Consider the following 22,752-nt stretch of genomic DNA (forward strand, 5'->3'; position numbering starts at 1 on the left):
TGTACAAATGAAAAGATCACAAATCAAGAAACCATTAGAGAGGCTCATGAGTATGCTAACATTTACAAATAAATTCATCCCCAATTTGTCAGTTCAGTGCTCCATTCAGAATACTATTTTAGGAACATATGTAAAGAACTGGGCAGAATACCACGAGAAATACTTTTGGGAATTTTGCAGAAGAACTGAGACAGACCTATTCTGAGATTCACAGAAGACTTAAGGTCTGAGCTGATGGAAACTCACATGGGTTCAGGACTTGCCTATAACCATTTACAATTAGAAGTCACTGATGGGTACAAAATCATTGACCAAAAAAAGTAATATGGGGTTACAGGGAGAAGGCTAGATATGCATTAATTGAGAGGCTGTTCTCAATATGAGGGGCTACACTGCAGAAAGCACGAAGACAGATGAGGCAGAAGGTGACTGATATACTGCCACCTTTACTTAAAATCTCAAAATCCTGGGGCCAGGGAGGTGAACGAATGGAATGTGTGCGCACCTATTTACATTTAATTTTAAACAGCAAGACACAATAGCAAAAGCAGGTTCATGAGTCAAATAAAAGAGTGGTGGCAGGAGTTAAATTTCAAGTTATCTGATGGCACATTTTAAGATGTGTGTCCATTAAGTTACTGAGCGATGCTAAATTTGATGGTGTTTCTGTGTGTAATGGTTTGTGACTCACTTCTCAGGAGATACCGTAGCTTGCAAGTTAATACTAGTCACCAACTTGCCACTTGCTCAAGAAGACAGAAACAAAGGTAAAGCATACACCTTGTGTTAAGTTTAATGGATTGGTCAGTTCCTCACGCTAGATAACCTATATAGAAAAAATATGACAAGCATTGAAAACTAACCACTTCTTGGGATCTCAAGTTGAGATCTGAAGTTTATATTGCCCATTGGCTCAATGAATCAAGATGAAAAACACCAACAGCTTTTTATGACGCTGTAGCTTATGTAAACTAGTAAGATTTCAACACTCACAAATCTGATGTTCATTGGCAGATTATTTGTCCAGTCTGGTGGTTTGCTAGGGATAGCATGCACACTTATGCAAAACGGGATTCTACTTATACCCTTACAAGGTCTGTGGCACAAATGTGCCAACAGGATCAAGATACCTCCCCTTAGGAGGATGGCGCTGCTCTGCTAAGATATTTGGAGAGAGGATCGTTTAAAACTCTGTCCACTCAAAATTTCTGACAAGAGCATAAAGTATATTTTCCTTCCTCCACATATGAATAAATGAAAAATTGTCCCACTGATCTTGACCAACTTTTCTTCCCCCAAAATTGGGCATTGACAGTTTCAGAACACGGCTGCTACTCTGAAAGCAGCACAAAATAAATTTGTTAGAATATTTGTATTAGTTCCTCTATCATATGAGGAAAGAAAAACTATACCCTCAATACAAGTCTGTGTAGAGAAACCCTATAGTTCACACACAGGACATGTTTAGAATGAAAGAAAAGTGCAACTTACATGGCATATAGTAAATTGTACACAGACACACACACAGCTTATTACTGCACCCATTGTAGAAAATGGTAAAACATCATTGGCTTAAATGGGGCAGGACTGGGCAATATCTCACATATGCAATACCTCATGTAAGCTACTTTTTGTTGTCATTTAACATCCTGAACATTCGTAATTACTCACATAAGACCAAATGCTAACTATATCTGTTGTATAGAAGGAATGCTACAGTTAATTATAGGTTTCATAGTAGCAGCCGTGTTAGTCTGTATTCGCAAAAAGAAAAGGAGTACTTGTGGCACCTTAGAGACTAACAAATTTATTAGAGCATAAGCTTTCGTGAGCTGTAGCTCACGAAAGCTTATGCTCTAATAAATTTGTTAGTCTCTAAGGTGCCACAAGTACTCCTTTTCTTTTTACAGTTAATTATATTTTACAATATAGCTCCAACTCCAATTTCTTTATTTACAAAAAAGTGTTTGATTTCTATATTAAGAAAATTAGCTTCAGATAATGAACAACAAGTCTTGACTAATGTTATTCTTACATCATGTTTTCACTAAAATACATTTTGTTTTGGAAATAAACCTCTGGCAGAGAATTAAAAGGAAAACTCGGAAGCTAGAAAATGCCCCAAAGTATAGTATCTTATACATGGCAAGAGAGAAACTACTTTTTAAAAAGGTTCTGTCTGTTAATGCTAGTGTGTTTTACTACTCCATCATCTACCCTTGTTCAGTATACCTTCATTATAGCACATGGGTTTCTCATGGAAAGTTTGAGCACACTGTCTTAATTCAAAGCAGAGTACATGCATCCCTTGATGCCCTGGTCACCTGCAGCTTTTTAACTCAAACCATAGGGTGCAAGTCTTCTAAAGTCTTTCCATCTGTAAGTCCAGGTTTTTTAAAATCCATAGCTATATGGAAGTTATCTTTTTCTCTACAGTACCTTTCATACTGTAATTTCACCCCAAGAACTGCATTCTTTCCAGAATAGAATGAAGAAATCTAATCGAGTAGACAATAGTTCATAAGAGCACATAAAAAACTCACTCATCCAAGACAGTCAGATCATGTTTTCCACCAAGCAAATAAGCAGCTGCAGACATAGCCTGCTTCCTATCAAAGAGTCCATGTACAACATACTATACCTCTGTATCTCTGATGGTTCGCTGGTAGTTTTTTAAACATAAAACTTTCAAAACATATGAAAACTGTTTTGTATTAAAGAAAAATATGCATAGACCGCCCCAGTCACAAATTTAAGACCAATCCAGAAACACTATGGAGGTGCCAGAAGTCTGCTAAATGTCTGAATGCTTCTTTTGTTGGCATTTTTATTATTAAGGATACAAGTGCAGATCAACTTCATCAAAGAATGAAAAAGAAAGCCACGTCAAGTATGACATGCAAGGAAAAATACACATAATTCATATTATAACATCAATGAAGTGTTGCTTACAGCTTCTTTAATATTGTCTGGAAAAATGATCCCAAAGGAATGGTTCTAAAATAGCTTTACAAAAAAAAAAGTTAATTCCCCATCTTTTAATATCTTAACTTGTCATCTGTTGGTATCAAAGTGGTAGTAAGCAGACAGTAACTTTACAAACCTAATAAAGCTTTAAACAATGGTGAGAACTGACCTTACTGAACTTGATGGACTTTGGAATTTTATTATTCCCCCTTCAGATTTTTCAGGTATTTTGTTTAGCTCAATTTGAAGATGTCTGAGAAGCATATTCACAAGAATCCTTACATACACAGGCATTGTTACAGGCATCACTAGATGCTTAGGGCCAAGTTTTCAGGGCCTAATCTCTGCACATACAAATCAGGAGTGCAACTATTGTGTATACAAATGCCAGGCTCCTTTAAAAAAAAAAACAACTGGTACTAAGATATCTCCTGAAGATACTTCTCAAAACTGATTTTTTGTTAGCAATAGTTAAGAAAATTAAAGCTACAGTGAGGAAAACTACACTGCAAGTTACTATTGTTAGGTGAAAAAGAAACTATTATCTAGATCATGCCTTCCCATTCTGAGAAGCCCATAAACACTACCTCTAGAAACTGAATGGGTTACGTAGAATAATCTACTTGTACATGTTCTCTCAAGAGGACAAAACTGGTGGACAGGTGTGGCATAAAGAGAGGACACGGCTGCCCAAATGCTCCAGGATAAGAAAGTCACATGAGACTCCCACATCAATGCCTATCACTAGACCATTGCAATGCTTGCCTTCCCGATGGCACTACAGTTTCAAATGGAGCTGTGTTGTTGCTGCTGCTACTAGAATCCCGTGCGACGTCATCACAGCAGCCAAGAAGAGAACTCACAGGAATTAATGCTGCTTCAAACAGTACTAATTCCAGGTGAACTATCCATATGAATATTTCCATGGTAAACAAGGGAGAATACTGAAGAGAGTAGATGGTCTAACTCCAAACTTTCCTGCACCTGGTTCCACCCCAAAAATTCTACAAAGCCTGGCCACTCCAAAGCAGTGGTAGGGGAATTCTAAGAGTCTCCAAATGTGTGAAGGTGGCACTCTCTCCCTTCTCTACTCCCACCATGCAGCATGATCTTTCAATTTTTCACTTCCTCTCCTCAGAGTGGAGGGATCTGAACTATCATCACACAAATAAGGGTTATTTTAATTAGATTTTGAGAGAGCAGATGAGTTAGAGTAACAACACATTTTACAGATGCTTACAAGAGAGGGTAGATGGGTGAGATAATATCTTTTATTGGACCAAATACTGTAGGTGGAAGGTACAAGCTTGAGCTTCACAAAGCTCTTCTTCAGGTCTAGAAAAGGTAACCTGAGTGTCTGAGCTAAACAGAAGTTAGGACACTCATACTAGTTAGGATACTCATTTGCAGCTCCAACTATAAATGAAAGTTCTATCAAGCTTTCTGATTGTTATTTATGTTCCAACAATCCCTGAAAGCACCATCGCATAGCCACATAGTGAAAGACAACCCATGCTGCAGACATACTCAAACAGAAAAGACAAAGGATGGAAAAAAGGATCATCATCCCATTTTACAGATGGGGAAATGAGGCCAGAAAGAGAAAGTGATTGATCTAAACACACACTGCATCTGTGGCTGAGCCTGGAACTGAACTCCCGTCTCCTGAGTTCCAGTCATTGCTAGGGAGGCCAATCTTCCCCAACACCAAGTAAAGGCTAATCAACAGTTTGGAATAGGCTAGTTCATGACTCAGCAGTTAACAATACAGTGAACTAATATTTTTGTTTTCTAGAGATGAACAACTGCTTTGGTATTTAAAATACAGAAGGCTCCCGAGACATATGACAAACCAGAGAATACAGAAAAGACAGACAGGACGGAACAAAGCCAACCAGTGTTCTGGACCACACCTCTGCAGTGTTATAGGATAGTGCATAGAAGCCTAATAGGCAATCCCAACTCAGGGCTTCAAAAGGTGACAATATTGCCAAGTTCCTGCCAATGTGCCCCAGGGAAATTCTTTCCCATCCACAAATTTGGAGAACAGTTTATTCATAGATTCCAAGGCCAGAAGGGACCATTGTGATCACCCAGTCTGACTTCTTGTATAACACAGGCCATAGAACTTCCCCCAAATAATTCCTAGAGCATGTCTTTTAGACAAACATCCAATTTTGATTTAAAAATTGTCAGTGGTGGAGAATCCATCACTGGTTAGCCATAAGGATTCTTGACCACTTGCACAGGATTCTTCTCCTAACCTCACTCACACCTCGATCCACTGTTGGAAGTTGTTAATTTATTCTCCACTTCTGCTAAGGAGATTCTGAAAGTCGCAAGATGTGAGGCCTTCGCCCATATGTGGTAGGAAGGAAGTTCTCAGAACTTTTGTTCTGTTTCATTGGGAGGTATCTGGAACCTAATGTGTGTGTGAGTGTGCGTGCGCACACATTTGAATGGCTTTTTCTAGTGTCTCAAGGGCCCGTGTAGCTATGCTGCACATTCTATGGAAATGTTGTCATAAATGCAATGTAATGTTGTTCTTCTCTGAATGCATTGATTCCTGGTACTGCCTGAACCGTTCCCCATGACTAACATAACAGATAGTTTTAATTTGTCTCCCAAGCTATAGCAAGCATGGAAGGGATAGTTTTGTCTCTATCTCTTGACAGAGTGTGGCCTGAGCCATAAGACAGTGGTGGTAAGTATAGGCCCTTTGCAGGCGGCCTTTCATCATTTAAACTCTCCTTTAAAATAAGAATTAAATTTCTAATCCTTCAGGTTCTGGAAATCTCCATTTCACACAGAAAAAGTTAAGACTGTATGAGTCCAGCAGCGTGGTCAGTCCCAGAGCCAGCAGAAGCGGCTCCATACTCCCATTTCCCAGTACAAGTAGTTACCACACTGTGCTTATCCCACAACAGAGCAGAGCCGAGGAGTCCAAAAAACTGTTAATTCTGATGAACCCCTGCCTCCATAGGTATGAGGTCCTGGTCAAACTTTGATAGTTAACCTTAAACATGAAGGATGCTCTTGTTCACTTTTTTAGAAAAAAACGTATATCAGACTGTAAGTAATGTGTGCCATAAGTGATGCATGACTTTAGATGATTAACTGCAAATAACTACCAGACGGCTGGACAGCCTGTTGTTTTGCAATATGTATGGAAAGCTGGACAGTCCACAATGGTACATCTTGAATTTCAACACTAACCTAATAGAAGATTTCCTGCTGACTTTACATCAGCTTGTGGTACAGGTGCAAAGGTCTTAGTTTTTGGAAAGTGTGGGAAAAACTAATCTAGAAACCATAAGAGCAGCTTCTCCATTCCATAAACAGTTTATTAAATTAAATTAAAATTACAACAGCAGCATACTCATCCGCTCTGGGTATTAAATGTGCTCTGCTATCATAGACTAATGCAATACGTGGAAAAAGACCAAACAGTTCTCTGAAAAGCTAATAGACTTAGACAGATCAAATAACTGGGAATTGCTCCTGTCCAAATTATTTCTGGCTATTGATTGGTCTCACAAAAGGACAAGTAAAGGGAAAATATTTGTCTTAGTCTCACTGGAAACGTTGCTTGAAAAGAACTTATCTTTTAGCTTCTACTACATATGCTATCAACTGCAGCGTTTGAAGCAGAAGCACCTACTATACTGAAGATATAGGAATTACTTTCCATTTCATATGCTCGTTATTTCTTTAAAAATTCCTGTTTGGAAATAAATTTCAATTCCTGAACTCAGATTTATTTTATTGTCTCAGTAGAAACTTTTCAGCATTTTTGTGTTAATGGAAAAAAAATCCAAACCCCTACATCATATTTCCTCCCCATTCAAAAAAAAAAAAAAAAAAAAAAAAAAAAACCACCCAAAAAACAAAAACAAAAACCAAACAAAACAAAACAAAAACCCACACAAACTTTCCCCATTTTTGGGACAGAGCCACAGCAAAAATGGCTGAAATTCTGAATACTAATGCAGTTAGTCATTACTGAGGATGAATAACTTTGCCTGTTGTGAAGACAAGCCATAACAACTGAACAAAGTTAGGGAATTTCAAAAACGAGGTACTAAGACACCTAGCAAATCTTCAAATGCTGTAAAAATGAACAGTAGTCAAGGGGCTTGAGAAATGCATTGCACAAGCAAATGAACCAGGAGCCACTGCTGCAAAAGATATTACTTAATTGAGAAGATTTTTAGAGAAGACTGAGGCTATTTCTCGAAAAGGAGAGAAAACAGGATTTTTTTTCATTTTTTTTTTGAGGGCTGGGAGAGCGTTGTTTGAACAACTGTTTTATTGTTGCTGGGGTTATTGTAAAATTAACTGCCAGGGCACCTATGCCTTTGTACAGGCATCTTTTTATTATTTAATTCAAAACAAATAGCTATTTTGTTTTAAGTGGACTTTTCTCAAAACTAGCTCAGAGACAGTAGTCAATCCGTGCTCCCTCATATCCCACACTAAAACATACATTTTTGGGAGGGCCATGAGAGAGTGGTATAGTAAAGCAAGGTAAGGCGGGGGGTTCCTCCTGCTTTAATTATTTCTAGAGCTTTGTAGGACTATGAAAGGGACTGATCCAAAGCCCACCAAAGTTAATGGAAAGTCTCCTATCGACTTTGATGGGCACTGGATCAGGCCCCATACGAATACACAGCATATATACAGGTATGAAAGCATTAAAGTTAAGGTTCTGCATTCAACCTTTAACTTTGCTCCTTAAAATGCAGTCTTCAGATAGGGTGTTCATTTACCTTACAGAGTACCAAAAACTCTATAATATTTGAGAATTAGTATTTAATTATGTAAATACTGTATTATAATACTTATTGATATGCACAAAGGGAAAAATGACATGTTCATTCTTTACTGTCACAGATACAGACCAGCACGGTTAACTGTGCAACCTTAGTGTTAACAATGAATTATTATGGAAATATAATATGGACACATAGTGCCCACAGAAACTACTTAACTCACATAATAAACAGATTTCAGAGTAGCAGAGAGGATGGTTCATATTGTGTATAAACCTTCTACATATACAGATAAAGTCAGATTTATGTGTTAAGTCATAGGTACATATCTGGATAGTACCTTACCTGAAATATGCCCTTCTGAAACCATTAACGGTAATATTTATTTCCTTACAGTAATTACTTTAAAGTTGCAATAAAAGTCACAGTAGTGACCATGGAATGCATTACTGTAGTATCTTCAAGGACCAAACTTGATGGAGATCTTGACATTAGAACTGTGTTGTGTGAGTTTTTGAACACAGCTACATTTGTATTACTTGTGTAGAAATGTACTGTGAAATTTTTTGTATTTGTATCAGAACTGCTTTTTGCAAATGTGATATACCTGGCATAAAAATGAGCAGAGAAGCAATTAATATTTTTAATGCACAGAAATGCAAACGATAGATATCCGAATAAACTGTTTATAATTACTTTTCCTTGAAAGTGGTATTTTCATCAAGAAGATTAAACCTCAACTGCCAAATCTTTGTAAACATTGTTTTTACATTTTGATTGTTATGTAAATTCTAATCCCTTCTCTTAACTTTCACTCTATTCCAAACAGCATTTATTAAAATAAAAACAAGGTTTAGTGTGCAGAAAAGTATTTCTTAATTTTAAACATTTCTCTTTAAAATTCTTCACCTTTTAGAACCTGAAGAAATATACACAAACCCTCCTAAGCAAGTGTTAAGTTTGGTAGACAGTGCTTTAAGGATTAAACATTAGACAATATAAAGTATTAAACTCTTATGGACCTATAAAAGTAGTTTGTTTGTTTGTTTTTGTTAAAGAAAATTTGTGTCTGGACTTTAAATGATAAGGTATCTGAAGCTTTTAGTTAGTGTGTTCTCTCCCTATGTTTTCCCGATACTGTACCTCACAGGTTTCCCATCCCGCAGCAAATCTTGCAGATTCTTTTCACAGTGTTCAGCAGTCACCACCAGCCTCTCTAAAAGAATATACCAACAGAAATTTTAGAATCTGGACACACAACATTATCTCAACATTTCATAAGCTAGTGACTAAGAGAATGCCTTCTTATTTTAGAGAACTGTAAATATCTTGGCATATACTGAATATAGCCACTTCAAAATGCTTACAACTCAGATTGCACAGAAACAAAATTACTTTATTTTTATATATAAAATACAGCAGATGTTTTTAAGTGCTCACAGATAAATTCAAAACACCAAGAAACTGTCACCTTTTCAATTGTTAAAGAAACATTTTTGTGACTAGTGAAGACTACCTATATTAGAGATGCCTCCATGTTTAATTTTCCACTACAACATACCTTTGAGAGCTTTTTTTTTTTAATTAGGAAAGCGTTATAACAGAGTTATCACAGAGCACAAGCACAAAACATCCATTGTTTCTGCCTTGATAGTTAATAGTTTTAAAAAGGGCTGTCTGTCTCTCTTACATCTGCTTTTATTATGTGTAATGACAGAGCAATAAGACTGCTACAGAGTCAGTCCAGATAGAGGCACACTGCTGTCTTGAAAACAAAATTTGCACGCTTTCTCCAATGTAAGCCACAAAGGAAAAATTTTACTGGGGCAGCTAACTTCAAACATCAACAAAATCATTACTGTAAAATATCTTCTTGCACAAAAAACGCAATTTCCCTAGGAAAGAAAACACTCACCATGCTTTCCTCTAGAAATGTCCACATACTGACAAAGTCTGGGATGAGTGATTGTCTTAAGGATTTGAAAACGGCCCAAAATTTTGATGGAGTTTGGTGTCAGAGGAAGACCATTGCTTCCACAAACATCATGTGGCAGAGCTGAAGCAAAGAAAGTGGAGGCACCCATCACGGCATCCTTCAAGGGAAACATTTTTTCCCCTTTAATCCTTCCTAGCAGTGCACACTCCTGAAAAGAAAATGAAGAATTTCACCTAAAATCTGAATTATGGCAAAGAGGGTTTTGTGATTAACAAATTATTAATATTGCCAAAATATTAGAATAGATTAAAAGTAATAAAGCCACCAAAGCATAATTCTTAGTAAAACAAAAAAAATACACTTGTGCATCAGTATCACAATTATGCAGCCCTGTTGCATTACAAAAGTAATAGGGCAGCTAGACAGTGTTAAACAACGTTCAGGGATTAAAATAAACTTTAAATCTAAAGTGAAGTTAAATAAAGCAACCAACAAAAGAAGCTAAGCAGTCTTAAAATAAAACAGAGTCTGCATTATCTTGATGGTTAAGGATGGATTTTAAATGGAATGAAAGAAAAATGTATTCTTAAAACCACATCACATACTAGCAGACCACAAGTTACGTTTCTCAAAATTCAACACCATTTGTTGAGGTGTCCTTAGTACCTCAGATAATATACTCCAGTGATGAAGGGTTAACATCTCATAAGTATTCAAAAATAGAAAATAAGAGTTTCTCTTCACCCTCTCCACTTCTTTCCCAGCCAAGTATGAGAAGCAGCTTGATTAGTTGGTAGGTTTTGTTTGCTTGTTTATGTTCATGTGTAAGAGTGGCAGTGAAGTGTCCGTATGTGAAAAAGTTATTGGAAATACCGATTCAAAGAAATGTGTTTTGTTTTTAGTTCCGGAAGTGGTGAGTTCCATCATCATTCTTATCTCTTGGGGAAGCAAGTTCCCTAGTCTGGGCCAAGCATTACATGGCATTTCAATTAATTTAGAGTTAAAATTTCACTCGCGCTTTTTTTGAAAAATATGCAACAGCTGTGCAATACAAGAACAAAACAAAAACAAAAACCAACATGCCCCCTCCCCCGCGCCAATAAATACACGTATGACAGGTTAAGTCACAAATTCTCCCTCTTCAGCTGGCATGCTAACGTCTTGACATGAAGGACCAAGTATCAGAATCTGATGCAGCTGAGTGTCTGACTTTGCTTAACCCATTTCCCCCAATCAGTTTTGGGCTGTGAAGCCTGGCAGCATAGGCCATCGTTAGACATGACTGTCCCTGTTGCCAGTATGTGTGAAAGAGACAGCATGTGCATGTGTGTGCACATGGCATGTGAGAAACAGATTACAGAAGCGAGTGAAAGGACAGAAAGGAAGATAGAGTAAGGAATAAAATAAGTAATACGGAATTTTAACTTGGCATTCAGGGTGGACTGATTTTAAATCAAGGCAATTTAAATCACCAAGTGGAATGTCTCAATTTAAATAAATGATTTTGATCAACATTTCAATTTGTACTTCAGTTATTACAGTTAAAGAAAAAAAGGTACATTTTTTTTTCTACTTACAAGGCGACTATATATATATAGCTCTATTTAAACAACTCTATACCTTAATATTTTCAGATGCTTATTAATTGTACATTTTAGTATGTTAAATAAGTAATAATTCATTCATGATTTTCTATTACATAAACTTTTTGCTCATGATTTGTGTCAAGCCGCATTAGGATGGTAAACGGAATTTAATTAAACACACAAGACCACATATATTTATTAAACAAAACCACCTTAAATGTTTTGAATACATAAACTTCTCTTACCAAAACATGTTTCATATTTACAACTAAAATGATTTATTAAAGAAACAGAAGGATTAACTGCAGTCAGTGAATCAAACTGATCATTTCAGGTCAGCCTGGGAAAACTTTCAAATATGCCTAAATAAAAGTTACTAGAGCTTAAGTTCCTACTTGCCTAAGACCTGGTCTATAGTACACGGTTACTTCGGAATTAGCCGAGTTGCTTCGAAATAAAACTGATTCCGTCCACACGACGGAACCAATTTTTCCAATTTAAAGGGCTCTTTAATCAGATTTCTGTACTCCACTTAGGCAAGTGGAGTAGCGCTAAAATCGAGATCGCAGTTCTGGGTTACAGGTACTGTGGACACAATTAGACATTATCGGCCTCTGGGACCTATCCCAGAATGCTCCCTTGTGACTGTTCTGGACAACACTCTCTACTCCGATGCACTAGCCAGGTAGGCAGTAAAAGCCCCGGAAACTTTTGAATTTCCTGGTTGATCACCACCAACACAGGGGACCATCAGCATAGTCCACCATCACAGGCGACCATGCAGAGTCCAGCATCATAGGCGACCACGTGGTCCCGGATTCGCAGACAAGCTCCAGCATGGTCCAAACGGGAGGTACTGGATCTCATCGTATGTTGGTGAGATTAATCTGTTATGGCAGAACTACGAGCCAAAAAAAAGAAACGCAAATACGTACGCTAAAGTCTCCAGGGCCATGATGGAAAGAGGCTAATCCAGGACAGGGCAGTGTCGTACAAAAATCAAGGAGCTCAGGTAAGCTTACCAAAAAGCCAGGGAGGCGAACGGGCACCCTGGGTCACAGCCCCATACATGCTGTTTCTACCGTGAGCTGCATGCAATTATGCGGGGGTGACGCTACCACTACCCCACCACTGTCCGTTGACACCTGCAAGGGGAGAGTAGTACAGAGCGAGGAGGATGAGTTTTTGGAGGACGAAGAGGAGGAGGAGTACACATGCAGCAAGAGGGGAATCCGTTTCCCCCCCTAGCCAGGAACTATTCTTAATGCTGGAGCCAATAGTTTCCCCCCAGTCCCAAGGCATACTCCCAGACCATGACCCTGGAGAAGGCACTTCTGGTGAGTGAGAGCTTGATCGGAGCCATGCGGTGGGAGGCGGGGGGAAACCCAGCCTCGCTGGGTTGTTCGCATTTAGTTTAACAGGCTCATCCCTGCTCAGAGCCTCATCGGAGCCATGCAGTGGGTGGGTTTGTGTGGGAGTGGGGGGGGGAAGAGGGTGTTGTGTGAAGCGATCATCCCAGAGAGCTCGCAGGTTCTCCTTTTAAATGGCAAACCCACCAGGCATTGTTTGCTATGGGAAAGGGAGCCCATCAGTTTGAAAGCATTGAAATGAATGCGGAAGAAGCAGAACCCCACATGCCCCTAGGGCTTACCATGGCTGCCTGCAAGCTGAATTCTGTTGCCCAGCTGCATGTGATGGCTTACTTGCACCAAAATGGCAGGCACTTCAGTACAAGAGGCAAAATTCAACCTTGTACAAAAAGAACATGTTCTGTGTACTATGAATTGCCTTTTTCACTGAGAAAGAGAGCGTCCCCTTTGTTCTCTAAAATGTATCTTTTAAAATACTATCTACCCCGGTGTACCTTCTGATTTCTCTCAATGTGTTGTGCAACAAATAATAAAGAACAGTTTTTAAACAATCGTGACTTTATTTTCTTTCATATATAGGGGGTGGGTAACTTCAAGAGAAACAAACAAACAAACTCTCACACCGTACCCTGGCCAGTCATGAAATTGGCTTTCAAAGCTTCTCAGATGTGCAGTATGCCCTGCTGCGCTCTTCTAATTGCCCTGTTGTCTGACTGTGCAAAACTAGCCACCTCAACCTCCCACCCCCACCATAAACATCTCCCCCTTACTCTCACAGATATTGTGGAGCACACAACAAGCAGCAGTTACAATTGGAATATTGGCTGTGCTGAGATCTAACCGAGTCAGTAAACTGCGCCAGCGTGCTTTCAAATGTCCAAAAGCACATTCTACCACCATTCTGCACTTGCTCAGCCTATAGTTGAACAGCTCCTTACTACTGTCCAGGGTGCCTGTGTACGGCTTCATGAGCCATGGCATTAAGGGGTAGGCTGGGGCCCTGAGGATAACTATAGGCATTTCAACATCCCCAACAGTAATTTTCTGGTCTGGAAAGTAAGTTCCTTCCTGCAGCTGTTCAAACAGACCAGAGTTCCTGAAGATGCGAGCGACATGCACCTTTCCCAGCCATCCCACATTGATGTCGGTGAAACGTCCCTTGTGATCCACCAGTGCTTGCAGCACCATAGAAAAGTACCCCTTGCGGTTTATGTACTGACCGCCGCGGTGTTCCGGGGCCAAGATAGTGATATGCGTTCTGTCTATTGGCCCGCCGCAGTTGGGGAACCCCAGTGCATTAAAGCCATCCACAATGGTCTGCACATTTCCCAAAGTCACTACCCTTGATAGCAGCTGGTCAATGATTGCGTTGGCTACTTGCAGCACAGCAGCCCCCACAGTAGATTTGCACACTTCAAACTGATTCCCCACTGACCGGTAGCTGTTGGGTGTTGCAAGCTTCCACAGGGCTATGGCCACTCGCTTCTCAACTGTGAGGGCTGCTCTCATTTTGGTGTCTTTGCACTTCTGGGCAGGGGACAGCAAGTCAAAGTTCCATGAAAGTGGCCCTACGCATACAAAAGTTTCACAGCCACTGGGAATCATCCCATACCTTCATCACTATGCAGTCCCACCAGTCTGGGCTTGTTTCCCGGGCCCAGAATCAGCGTTCCACAGCATGAACCTGTGATGATCTCCCAATTGCCACATGCTGTGCTTCTAGGTACATCTGTGTCCATGTCCTCATCACTATCGTAATCGCGCTGTTGTCACTTCCTTGCCCGGTTTTGCAGGTACTACACGTACTGCTGAATAATGTGCTAGGTATTTACAATGGTCAAAACTGCAGCAGGAGCGGGCTCCATGGCTATGGTGCCTGCCCAAGTAATCCTGGAAAAAGGGCGCAAAACGTAGGAGAGTAAAGTGGCAGCGGAAGAGGTGCTGTTCGGTTCACAATAGCAAAAAAGAGGCGGAAAATGGTTGTCTTCTGCAGCTTTCACAGAGGCAGGAGCCCAGGACAGACAACATGAAGAAGCTCAGAAGTGGGGCAATAGCAGGAGAGCAAAGTTGGCAGCGGAAGCTGTGCTGCTCGGTTCACGATGGCCGAGCTGAGTTGGCAGCGGAACCATTCGATGACAAAGAGAAAGAGTAGATAGTAGAGATTACGTAGGAAGATGAGAGGAAATGAGAGGTGGATTCATTGAAGCACGAGAGCAGTGGTGCACCATCTGTTGAAAGCAATAGGACGTCTGTGCACCAAAAAAGCGTGAAACAATTGTCTGCCGTAGCCTTCACGAAGGGAGGAGCGACCGACGACACACGCCCAGAAACACCCGTGAGAATGTTTTTGCCCCATCATGCATTGGGAGCTTAACCCAGAATTCCAATGGGCGGCGGGGACTGCAGGAACTATGGGATAGCTCCCCATAGTGCACCGCTCCGACATTCGATGCTAGCCTTGGTACTGTGGATGCACTCCGCCGAATTAATGCGCTTTAGTGGGGACACAAAAGACCGAATGTATAAAATCGTTTCCGAAAATTGGAATAGAAATTTTGAAATAATTTCATACTGTAGACGTACCCTAAGTTTCTTCAAAATGAGACAGTCTCAAACTCACTACTCCTTCAAACTTTTACAATTAGTACATCCCCACCCTCCTCGTTTTTATTCATACACTGGAAGAGAAAACAAGTGTTCCTCCTTTTTTCAACCCTCCAGGTGCTTAGCTAGTGACTTCCACCAGTTGAATGGTGACTCTCTAAAACATCAGCAAAAATATACTACTTGAATGGTTCACCTCCAGCCTTGAAATTTAATATAGTTGGCATAACTGATGAGTGCTTATTAGATGCCCATGGCATAGCAGCAGCAGCATGTTTTTCCAGCAGTTAGGCACTTACCCGTTGTACTTTGGGTTGACAATACTGGCAAGAAAAATCTGCTTCTTTACTGCCTACAATTTAAGTTTGTTGTTGGGTATTTCTTCCATGTCTCTTCAAGTCCTTTCCAAATTTCAGCAGCATCAAGCAATACAGCAGCAATTTTTCTGCAGTTTGTCCAAGGCTATGGAAATATGTTTCAGTATATTCAGCGTATCTTTACATTTCTGTTTAGTCCCATGTTAACTACTTTGCTTGTGATAGTTCCATCAATTTGTCACAGTTTCTTCACAAATTGTCACCTGAATAGGCCTGCCCTTAATAAACAGCTCAAAACAATCAAACATTGAATTCCATCGCACATCTTGGGGAAGAATTAATTTGGCTCCTCCTGCTCTCTTCAGAGAAAATGAAACAAAGTGGTTGTTGTGGAAATAATTTCAGCAACATTGTCCATTATTCTTAAGTTGTACTTAAGTCTTTGGGTAAAAGATGCATCAAATGAGCACTACACTCATAGGTTTTAAGTGTCAGGTTCCTTTCATTCTTTTTATCCTAGATTTCTTCTCATCTTTGCTACATTTGCAGCATTATCTGTGAGAAAACTGCACACTTGACACTTGAATTTTAGTTCACAGTTTTAAATATTTTTCTATATAGGCCTTTCCTGATGTGTCAATTGTTTCTGAGAGATAAACAACCTCATCTTCTGTTGTCACACAAGCACATAATACATTGTGTACACCGAGTCTTGATTGATGGAGCAGATTAACAAATTTCCCATCAATGTTTTTTGCATGCTGTTCAATTTCCTTCTTATACACTATATCCAGCAACCTTCTAGCAATGTCTGCTTTGCTAGGAGGAGAGTAGCTTGGTCATAATGACTGAACTGTGTCACTGAATTTTTTGTTCTGAACAAGACAAAGGGAAAAATCTGTTGCATAAATGAACTGAACAATCTTTTCATCTATGGAGGTTTGCTGGAATGTGCTTGTCCTGATTATGATCAGTGGTTTTACTGGTTGATGAAGCTCTTTGCAGTTAATTCATACTATTAATTCAAAAAGTTTAATCGCGATTAAAAAAAATCAATCACGATTAATCACACTGTTAAACAACAGAATACCAATTGAAATTTATTAAATATTTTTGGATGTTTTTCTACATTTTCAAATATATTGATTTCTATTACAACATAGAATACAAAATGGACTGTGATCACTTTATCTTATTTTTGATTACAAATATTTTCATTGTAAAAATGAAAAAATAAATAGTATTTTTCAATTCACCTCATACAAGTACTGTAGTGCAATCTCTTTGTGGTGAAAGTGAAATTTACAAATATAGATTTTTTTGTGACATAACTGCACTCAAAAACAAAACATTGTAAAACTTTAAAGCCTACAAGTCCACTCAGTCCAACTCCTTGTTCAGCCCATTACTAAGAGAAACAAGTTTGTTTACATTTACGTGAGATAAGGCTGTCTACTTCTTATTTACAATGTCACCTAACAGTGAAAACAGGAGGTCGCATGGCACTTTTATAGCCGGTGTTGAAGGTATTTACTTGCCAGACATGCTAAACATTCGTATGCCCCTTCATGTTTCGGCCACCATTCCAGAAGACATGCTTTCATGCTGATAGTGCTCATTAAAAAAATATGTTAATTAAATTTGTGACTGAACTCCTTGGGGGAGAATTGTATGTCTCCTTTTCTGTTTTACCCACATTATAACATATATTTCATGTTATGGCAGTCTCGGATGATGACACAGTACATATTCTTTTTAAGAAAACCTTCACAGCAGATTTGACAAAACGCAAAGAAGGTACCAACATGAAATTTATAAAAATAGCTACAGCACTTGAACCAAGGTTTAAGAATCTGAAGTACCATCAAAATCTGAGAAGGATGAGGTGTGGAGCATGCTTTTGGAAGTGAAAGAGCAACATTCGGATGCGGAAACTACAGAATCCGTACCACCAAAAAAGAAAATCAGCCTTCTGCTAGTGGCATCTGACTCAGATGATGAAAATGAACATGCGTCAGTCCACTCTGCTTTGGATCGTTATCGAGCAGAACCCATCATCAGCATGGACGCATGTCTTCTGGAACGGTGGTTGAAGCATGAAGGGACATATGAATCGTTAGCATATCTGGCACATAAATATCTTGCGATGCTGGCTAGAACAGTGCCATTCAAACGCCTGTTCTCACTTTCAGGTGACATTGTAAGCAACTAGCAAGCAGTATTACCTCCTGCAAATTGTAACCAAACTTGTTTGTCTGAGCGATTGACTGAAGTAGGACTGAGTGGACTTGTAGGCTCTAAAGTTGTACACTGTTTTATTTTTGAATGCAGTTTTCTTCTGTACATAGTTCTACATTTGTAAGTTCAACTTTCGTGATAAAGAGATTGCACTACACTACTTGTATTAGGTGAATTGAAAAATACTATGTCTTGTTTTTTACTTTACAAATATTTGTAATTAAAATAAAGATAAAGTGAGCACTGTCCACTTTGTGTTCTGTGTTGTAATTGAAATCAATATATTTGAAAATGTAGAAAATATCCAAAAATATTTAAATAAATTGCATTCTGTTATTGTTTAACAGCGTGATTAATCAAGCCATTAATTTTTTAATCACTTGACAGCCCTAAAAATGTCACACTCACCCACTGAAGTGGTACTGAATTCACTGCTTTAAAAGAAACTAAGGTTGTAAACAAACAATTATTCCTACTGCAGCCGTTTGTACCACTGATATAATTTATTCTAAAGCCAGTTTTAAAGGGAATGTAATTAACAAGAAAGATTATGTAAATCTATTTAAACCCTTATCTCTAGCACCATACCAAACAGTTTGAAAAAAAAATTAAACCTTAAAATTAACAAGTTGCCACTAAAACTTTACTTTTAAACAGGAAATCTTCACCTAGGATGTCTGATCATCAATAAAATAAAAATTAGCAATAAAATAAGTCCACTTCAAAAGTCCAGGAGTAACAGTAAAAACATAACTGGTAAATACTCCCATAACAAAGTAACATACCAATTATATTTTGAAAATGTTTTGAAATTCATAAGTGAAGTAACCCACCCAAAACACAAGTATATAATAATAATCTAAATTATCATTTACTAACATAATAAAATATGGTAGGCACTTCATAAGAATGGTGCAAAATAAATTTACTAACTAGTTGATCCAGACTATTCAGGCATGTCCACATAATCATCTTCAAAGTCACTGCCCTCTGAAGATCCTTTTTCAAAAATCTTATTTCATTCGGACAGCCAGACCTTGCATCTCTTTGTTGCACTGTTTATGTTTGGCACGTGTTCCTTTTTTACCTAGTGGTACAGAAATTTCTTGAAAATATTCCAAATAGGGTCTTTACAATCTGCAGCCACAGCAGGTTTTTTTTGGTCCAGTTCCCAGGTACTCTGAAGATTGTGTTCCCTTCTTCCTATTGTTCTGCTTTGATACCAGCACTGCTTCTTTCTGGCATCACACTCTGCTATTTCTCCCTTTTTACATAACTCCCACCCCCACCCCAGAAAAAAAATCAAAAACAATCCACATAAAATTCTGCAATACAAAAGCTATTATTTAGAGATAGAGGGAGGTCGCTGAGAAATTGTGCTTGTTTGTATCTCTGTCTGTGTACACATGCAGTAAGACACAGTAAGACCATTTACCTGAAGTGCCCAGAACCATCCAGAAGTTAAGGGCTGGTAGTCATTGGGTGGATCAGTATTTTCCATGAGCAAATTCCCTGGGTATGTGGAGTCATAAATATTCAAAATTTGAGAACTGAGCCATCAGAGCTCAGGTAAGGAGAAGCTATAAAATAGGCCAGGCATGCTCAGTAGATGGTTCTGATGAGATACATGCTGGAGTCAGAAGCCGAGTTCCAATGCGTGTGATGACTTTGCCGATCTCTTGCACCCAGAAGCCCAGCCCCCCGTGTTTCCTACATGCCAGTCAGAGTTTTCCATCATCTCAACAGTGACAATAAAATTGTTTAGAAAGAACTGAGGAATCTGAATACTAGTTAGTTTTTTTCCTTTCTGGCTTAATATTGCCATATAGCATTTCACTAACACTGAGAAAGTTACCTAAGAAAAATAAAGCATGTAATACTAAAAAAATATGCCAGTCAAGAGTAGCTCTTTACTGAAGGAATGGCACCTTGTTCATAGCATGGACTTCTCAGCTTCCCTTTGTGAATCACTCTCCCTCTGAGTTAAAAACAATTAAATAAACATACACTGAATGTAGAAACAACAGACTATAGTGTAAATATAACAAATCTATGGGCTGTATTTTTAATGTTAGGTAATGTGTGCTGTCTAGCTAATGCTGCCTAACTTTACACACTGAAATTTGATGTTTGATTAAAGAAATGGAACTTCTTACTAAAGTTTCAGATTTGACTTTTCTTTATATTTTGAAAATCCTGATTTGCAACAACAAAAATTAGACGATGTGGCACCATTTTGGTTTAAATTTTAAACAAGGTTGTTGTACACAGCAAATATAATCTACAAACACATGACAGAATTAAGCATTTGTTCCACCACAAATGAATGCATTAAAAATACTAACTTCAGAAGTAATCAGTTACATCTTCTGTGCCATTATATAGTTGCTATCTTAAGAAATAAATGAGAAACACCATAGACTAAGGTTTTATAGTAATGCTTTATTCTATTACCCAACACAGTATTAAAAATATATACTTTTTTGTATTTCTTCAGTTAAGTGTACATTTATTTGACACTGATCCTTCACAAATAGATATTAGCACCTCACTGACTTCAAAGGAGCTCTGTGTGAGTGGAAGGGTCTGCCTGTTTCAAGTAAGTCACAATATCAACACTTTAACTGTATGCCTTCTATAAATTAAGGTCCTGATCCTGCAAACACTTACACACACAGTCTTACGCTTACAGTTAAGTGCATGCGTAAGCACTTGCAGGACTGGAGACTTAACATATAAACCAACCCATTCACCCCATAAGCACTTGTTTGGTTTTGATTGTACACAAAGCCTTTTTTCTACAGAGAAATTTAACAATTCTATAAGTTATAAAAACCAATTATGATAAAAAAAGATGCTTTGTTTTTTTTGCAATACAACTTGACATGAATAAAACTTTAAATAAGCAACTGTAGTTTGGGGAGCGGGGGAAGAAGATGATTATGTTTACTTGTACCTTGGCATTTTCAAAATGGCAAAAAACTAAGTAGTTGCTTCCAGGTATGATATGCTAAGTATCTGAGGTAGAAAAGAGGCATGATAGGCTAACACATCCACTAAGAAGGTCTTGCACAGAAACTTTAGTCTCAGAAGTGAATTATGCTGCATCCCATGCCTAGAACATACTCCCAATTCCATTATCTCCATTCAAATAAATCTTAAAATTCCACTTCCATTACAGGACCCACAAACACTAACCAACACCAGTAATATCCTATTACAACCCTAATATTTTTTAAGAAGTTTATATGTGAGGTGAACACTATCTTATGGGTCTCACTGTACCTTTTTCTTTTAACGCCAAATCCTGCAAATACTTACTACAAGATAGAGCGCACACTACCATAACTAGTCCCATTTAGTGATTATTACAGCTGGCAATAAATGTTTGCAGGCTCAAGCCATACGCTGGAAAGTCCCCCCCAGTACACAACCATGGATGAATAAGTCTTCCTCGACAAATGTAGTAGGTATAAGGACTTGAATGTCCACCTCTAATTATAGGAAAAGGAAATACAAATGTAAGTTCAAAATTTTGCAAATATAGGTACTTTGTTTCTTGTTTAAAGCATGCAGTTTCTAGAATTAAATAGACTAAAACAATCCTGCCTTTAAAGTGATAATTAAAAAAAAATAGTTAAGGAACAATTCTAGGAGCAACTAAACAATGTGTCTAATGTAGTTGATTATCTTAACCAAATCCATATCTTAATAGAAATTGTTTCATGACCATCCTCTGTTCCATTCCCATCCCATAACATTCCCACTGCAACTACAGCAGTTGCTAATTTAGAAAAAGCAAGATTAAGAAAAGCATTTTTAACTGTCTATATTAAAATTTAGCAGCTGGAAAGCAAGAAAGGAAAACCAGACTATGTGATCAACCAGCTATCAATGACCACGAGCAAGTGCTCCACAGCCCTCAGTTTGGGAAGCACTCATTTAAAATTGGTATTCATAGTAAAAATATGCAAAAATAGTTAACAGGCTGGACAAAACTCAGTTTCAATAATGTTCTAAAAGTACAAGAGATACAGAAGAGCCTCTTTGGACATAAAAGCCAGTGAATTGGGCTCTGGTGGTCAAATGCATCAAACGAACACTTAAAATTACTACCTTGATATTTCCTCCCCCCTTTGTAAACTAGTTAGATATACTGAAATGGAATTATAAAGTGTAAACTTTAATGGAACCATACTGCTTCACTAATCGCTTGTACCGAAAGTTTCAGAAATCTGAATGTGCACAAGAACTTGCCACTGTAAAGATTTTTCTTGAGAATGAAAATGTGATAGCACTTAAGTATGCTCAAATATGCTTATATGCTTATATACTCGATCATAAGCTGGTTCGTTTATAAGCCCACCCCCACAAGATGGATAAGTAAAAATGGTAAAAACTGTATGACCCTTTCATAAGCCGACCCTATATTTCAGGGGTTGGCAAACTTCGGCTCCCGGCCCGTCAGAGTAAGCCGCTGGCAGGTCGGGACCTTTTGTTTACCCTGGAGCATTGCAAGCATGGAGCCCTCAGCTCCCAGTGGCCGCCATTTGCATTCCAGCCAATGGGAGCTGCGGGAAGTTGCACTAGGAACGGCAAACCGCAGCCACAGGGAATGAGGGGCTCCTATCTGCAGACGCTCCAGGTAAACAAATGACAATGTTTTAGATATTCAAATTCACTGATGATCATAGAGTTAAAATCATCAAATTTTGGTGTAGACCCGTTTATAAGCTGACCCCTCCGCTCTTGAGCTCACTTTTTTACCAAAATATTCGGCTTATGAACAAGTATATACGGTACTTCCTCTTTTTAAAAGGTTTGTGGCTCTCCAGATGATCTTTTGAAATGAAAAGCAATCCTTCTACAAGTACCAAAACAAGCTCTCCAAACTAGTGAGGAACCAACTATAACCATATTTTAATATTTTAGGTAGATTTAAAAAAAGAGAATAAGTGGAAT

The 22,752-nt window shown here is 38.5% G+C and overlaps 1 protein-coding gene across 8 annotated transcripts in view; it reads right to left on the reverse strand.

The window, feature by feature from the left end:
- The window catches only part of TBCK (TBC1 domain containing kinase), a 244,548-nt gene that overhangs the window by 215,411 nt on the left and 6,385 nt on the right, over positions 1 to 22,752 (reverse strand). For 5 of the 8 annotated variants that reach the window (XM_043513301.1, XM_038399499.2, XM_043513304.1 and 2 more), the window contains exons 2-3: positions 9,655 to 9,883; positions 8,883 to 8,955 (exon numbers count right to left, since the gene is read on the reverse strand). In XM_043513301.1, the coding sequence (XP_043369236.1) occupies positions 8,883 to 8,955; positions 9,655 to 9,883 (302 nt within the window). Of the gene's footprint in view, positions 1 to 8,882; positions 8,956 to 9,654; positions 9,884 to 22,752 lie in introns of those variants that run through there. The other 3 variants (XM_043513303.1, XM_043513306.1, XM_038399501.2) reach the window with 2 other exon arrangements.

This window comes from Dermochelys coriacea, chromosome 4 (assembly GCF_009764565.3).
Source record: "Dermochelys coriacea isolate rDerCor1 chromosome 4, rDerCor1.pri.v4, whole genome shotgun sequence".
In the NCBI taxonomy this organism is placed as follows: domain Eukaryota; kingdom Metazoa; phylum Chordata; order Testudines; family Dermochelyidae; genus Dermochelys; species Dermochelys coriacea.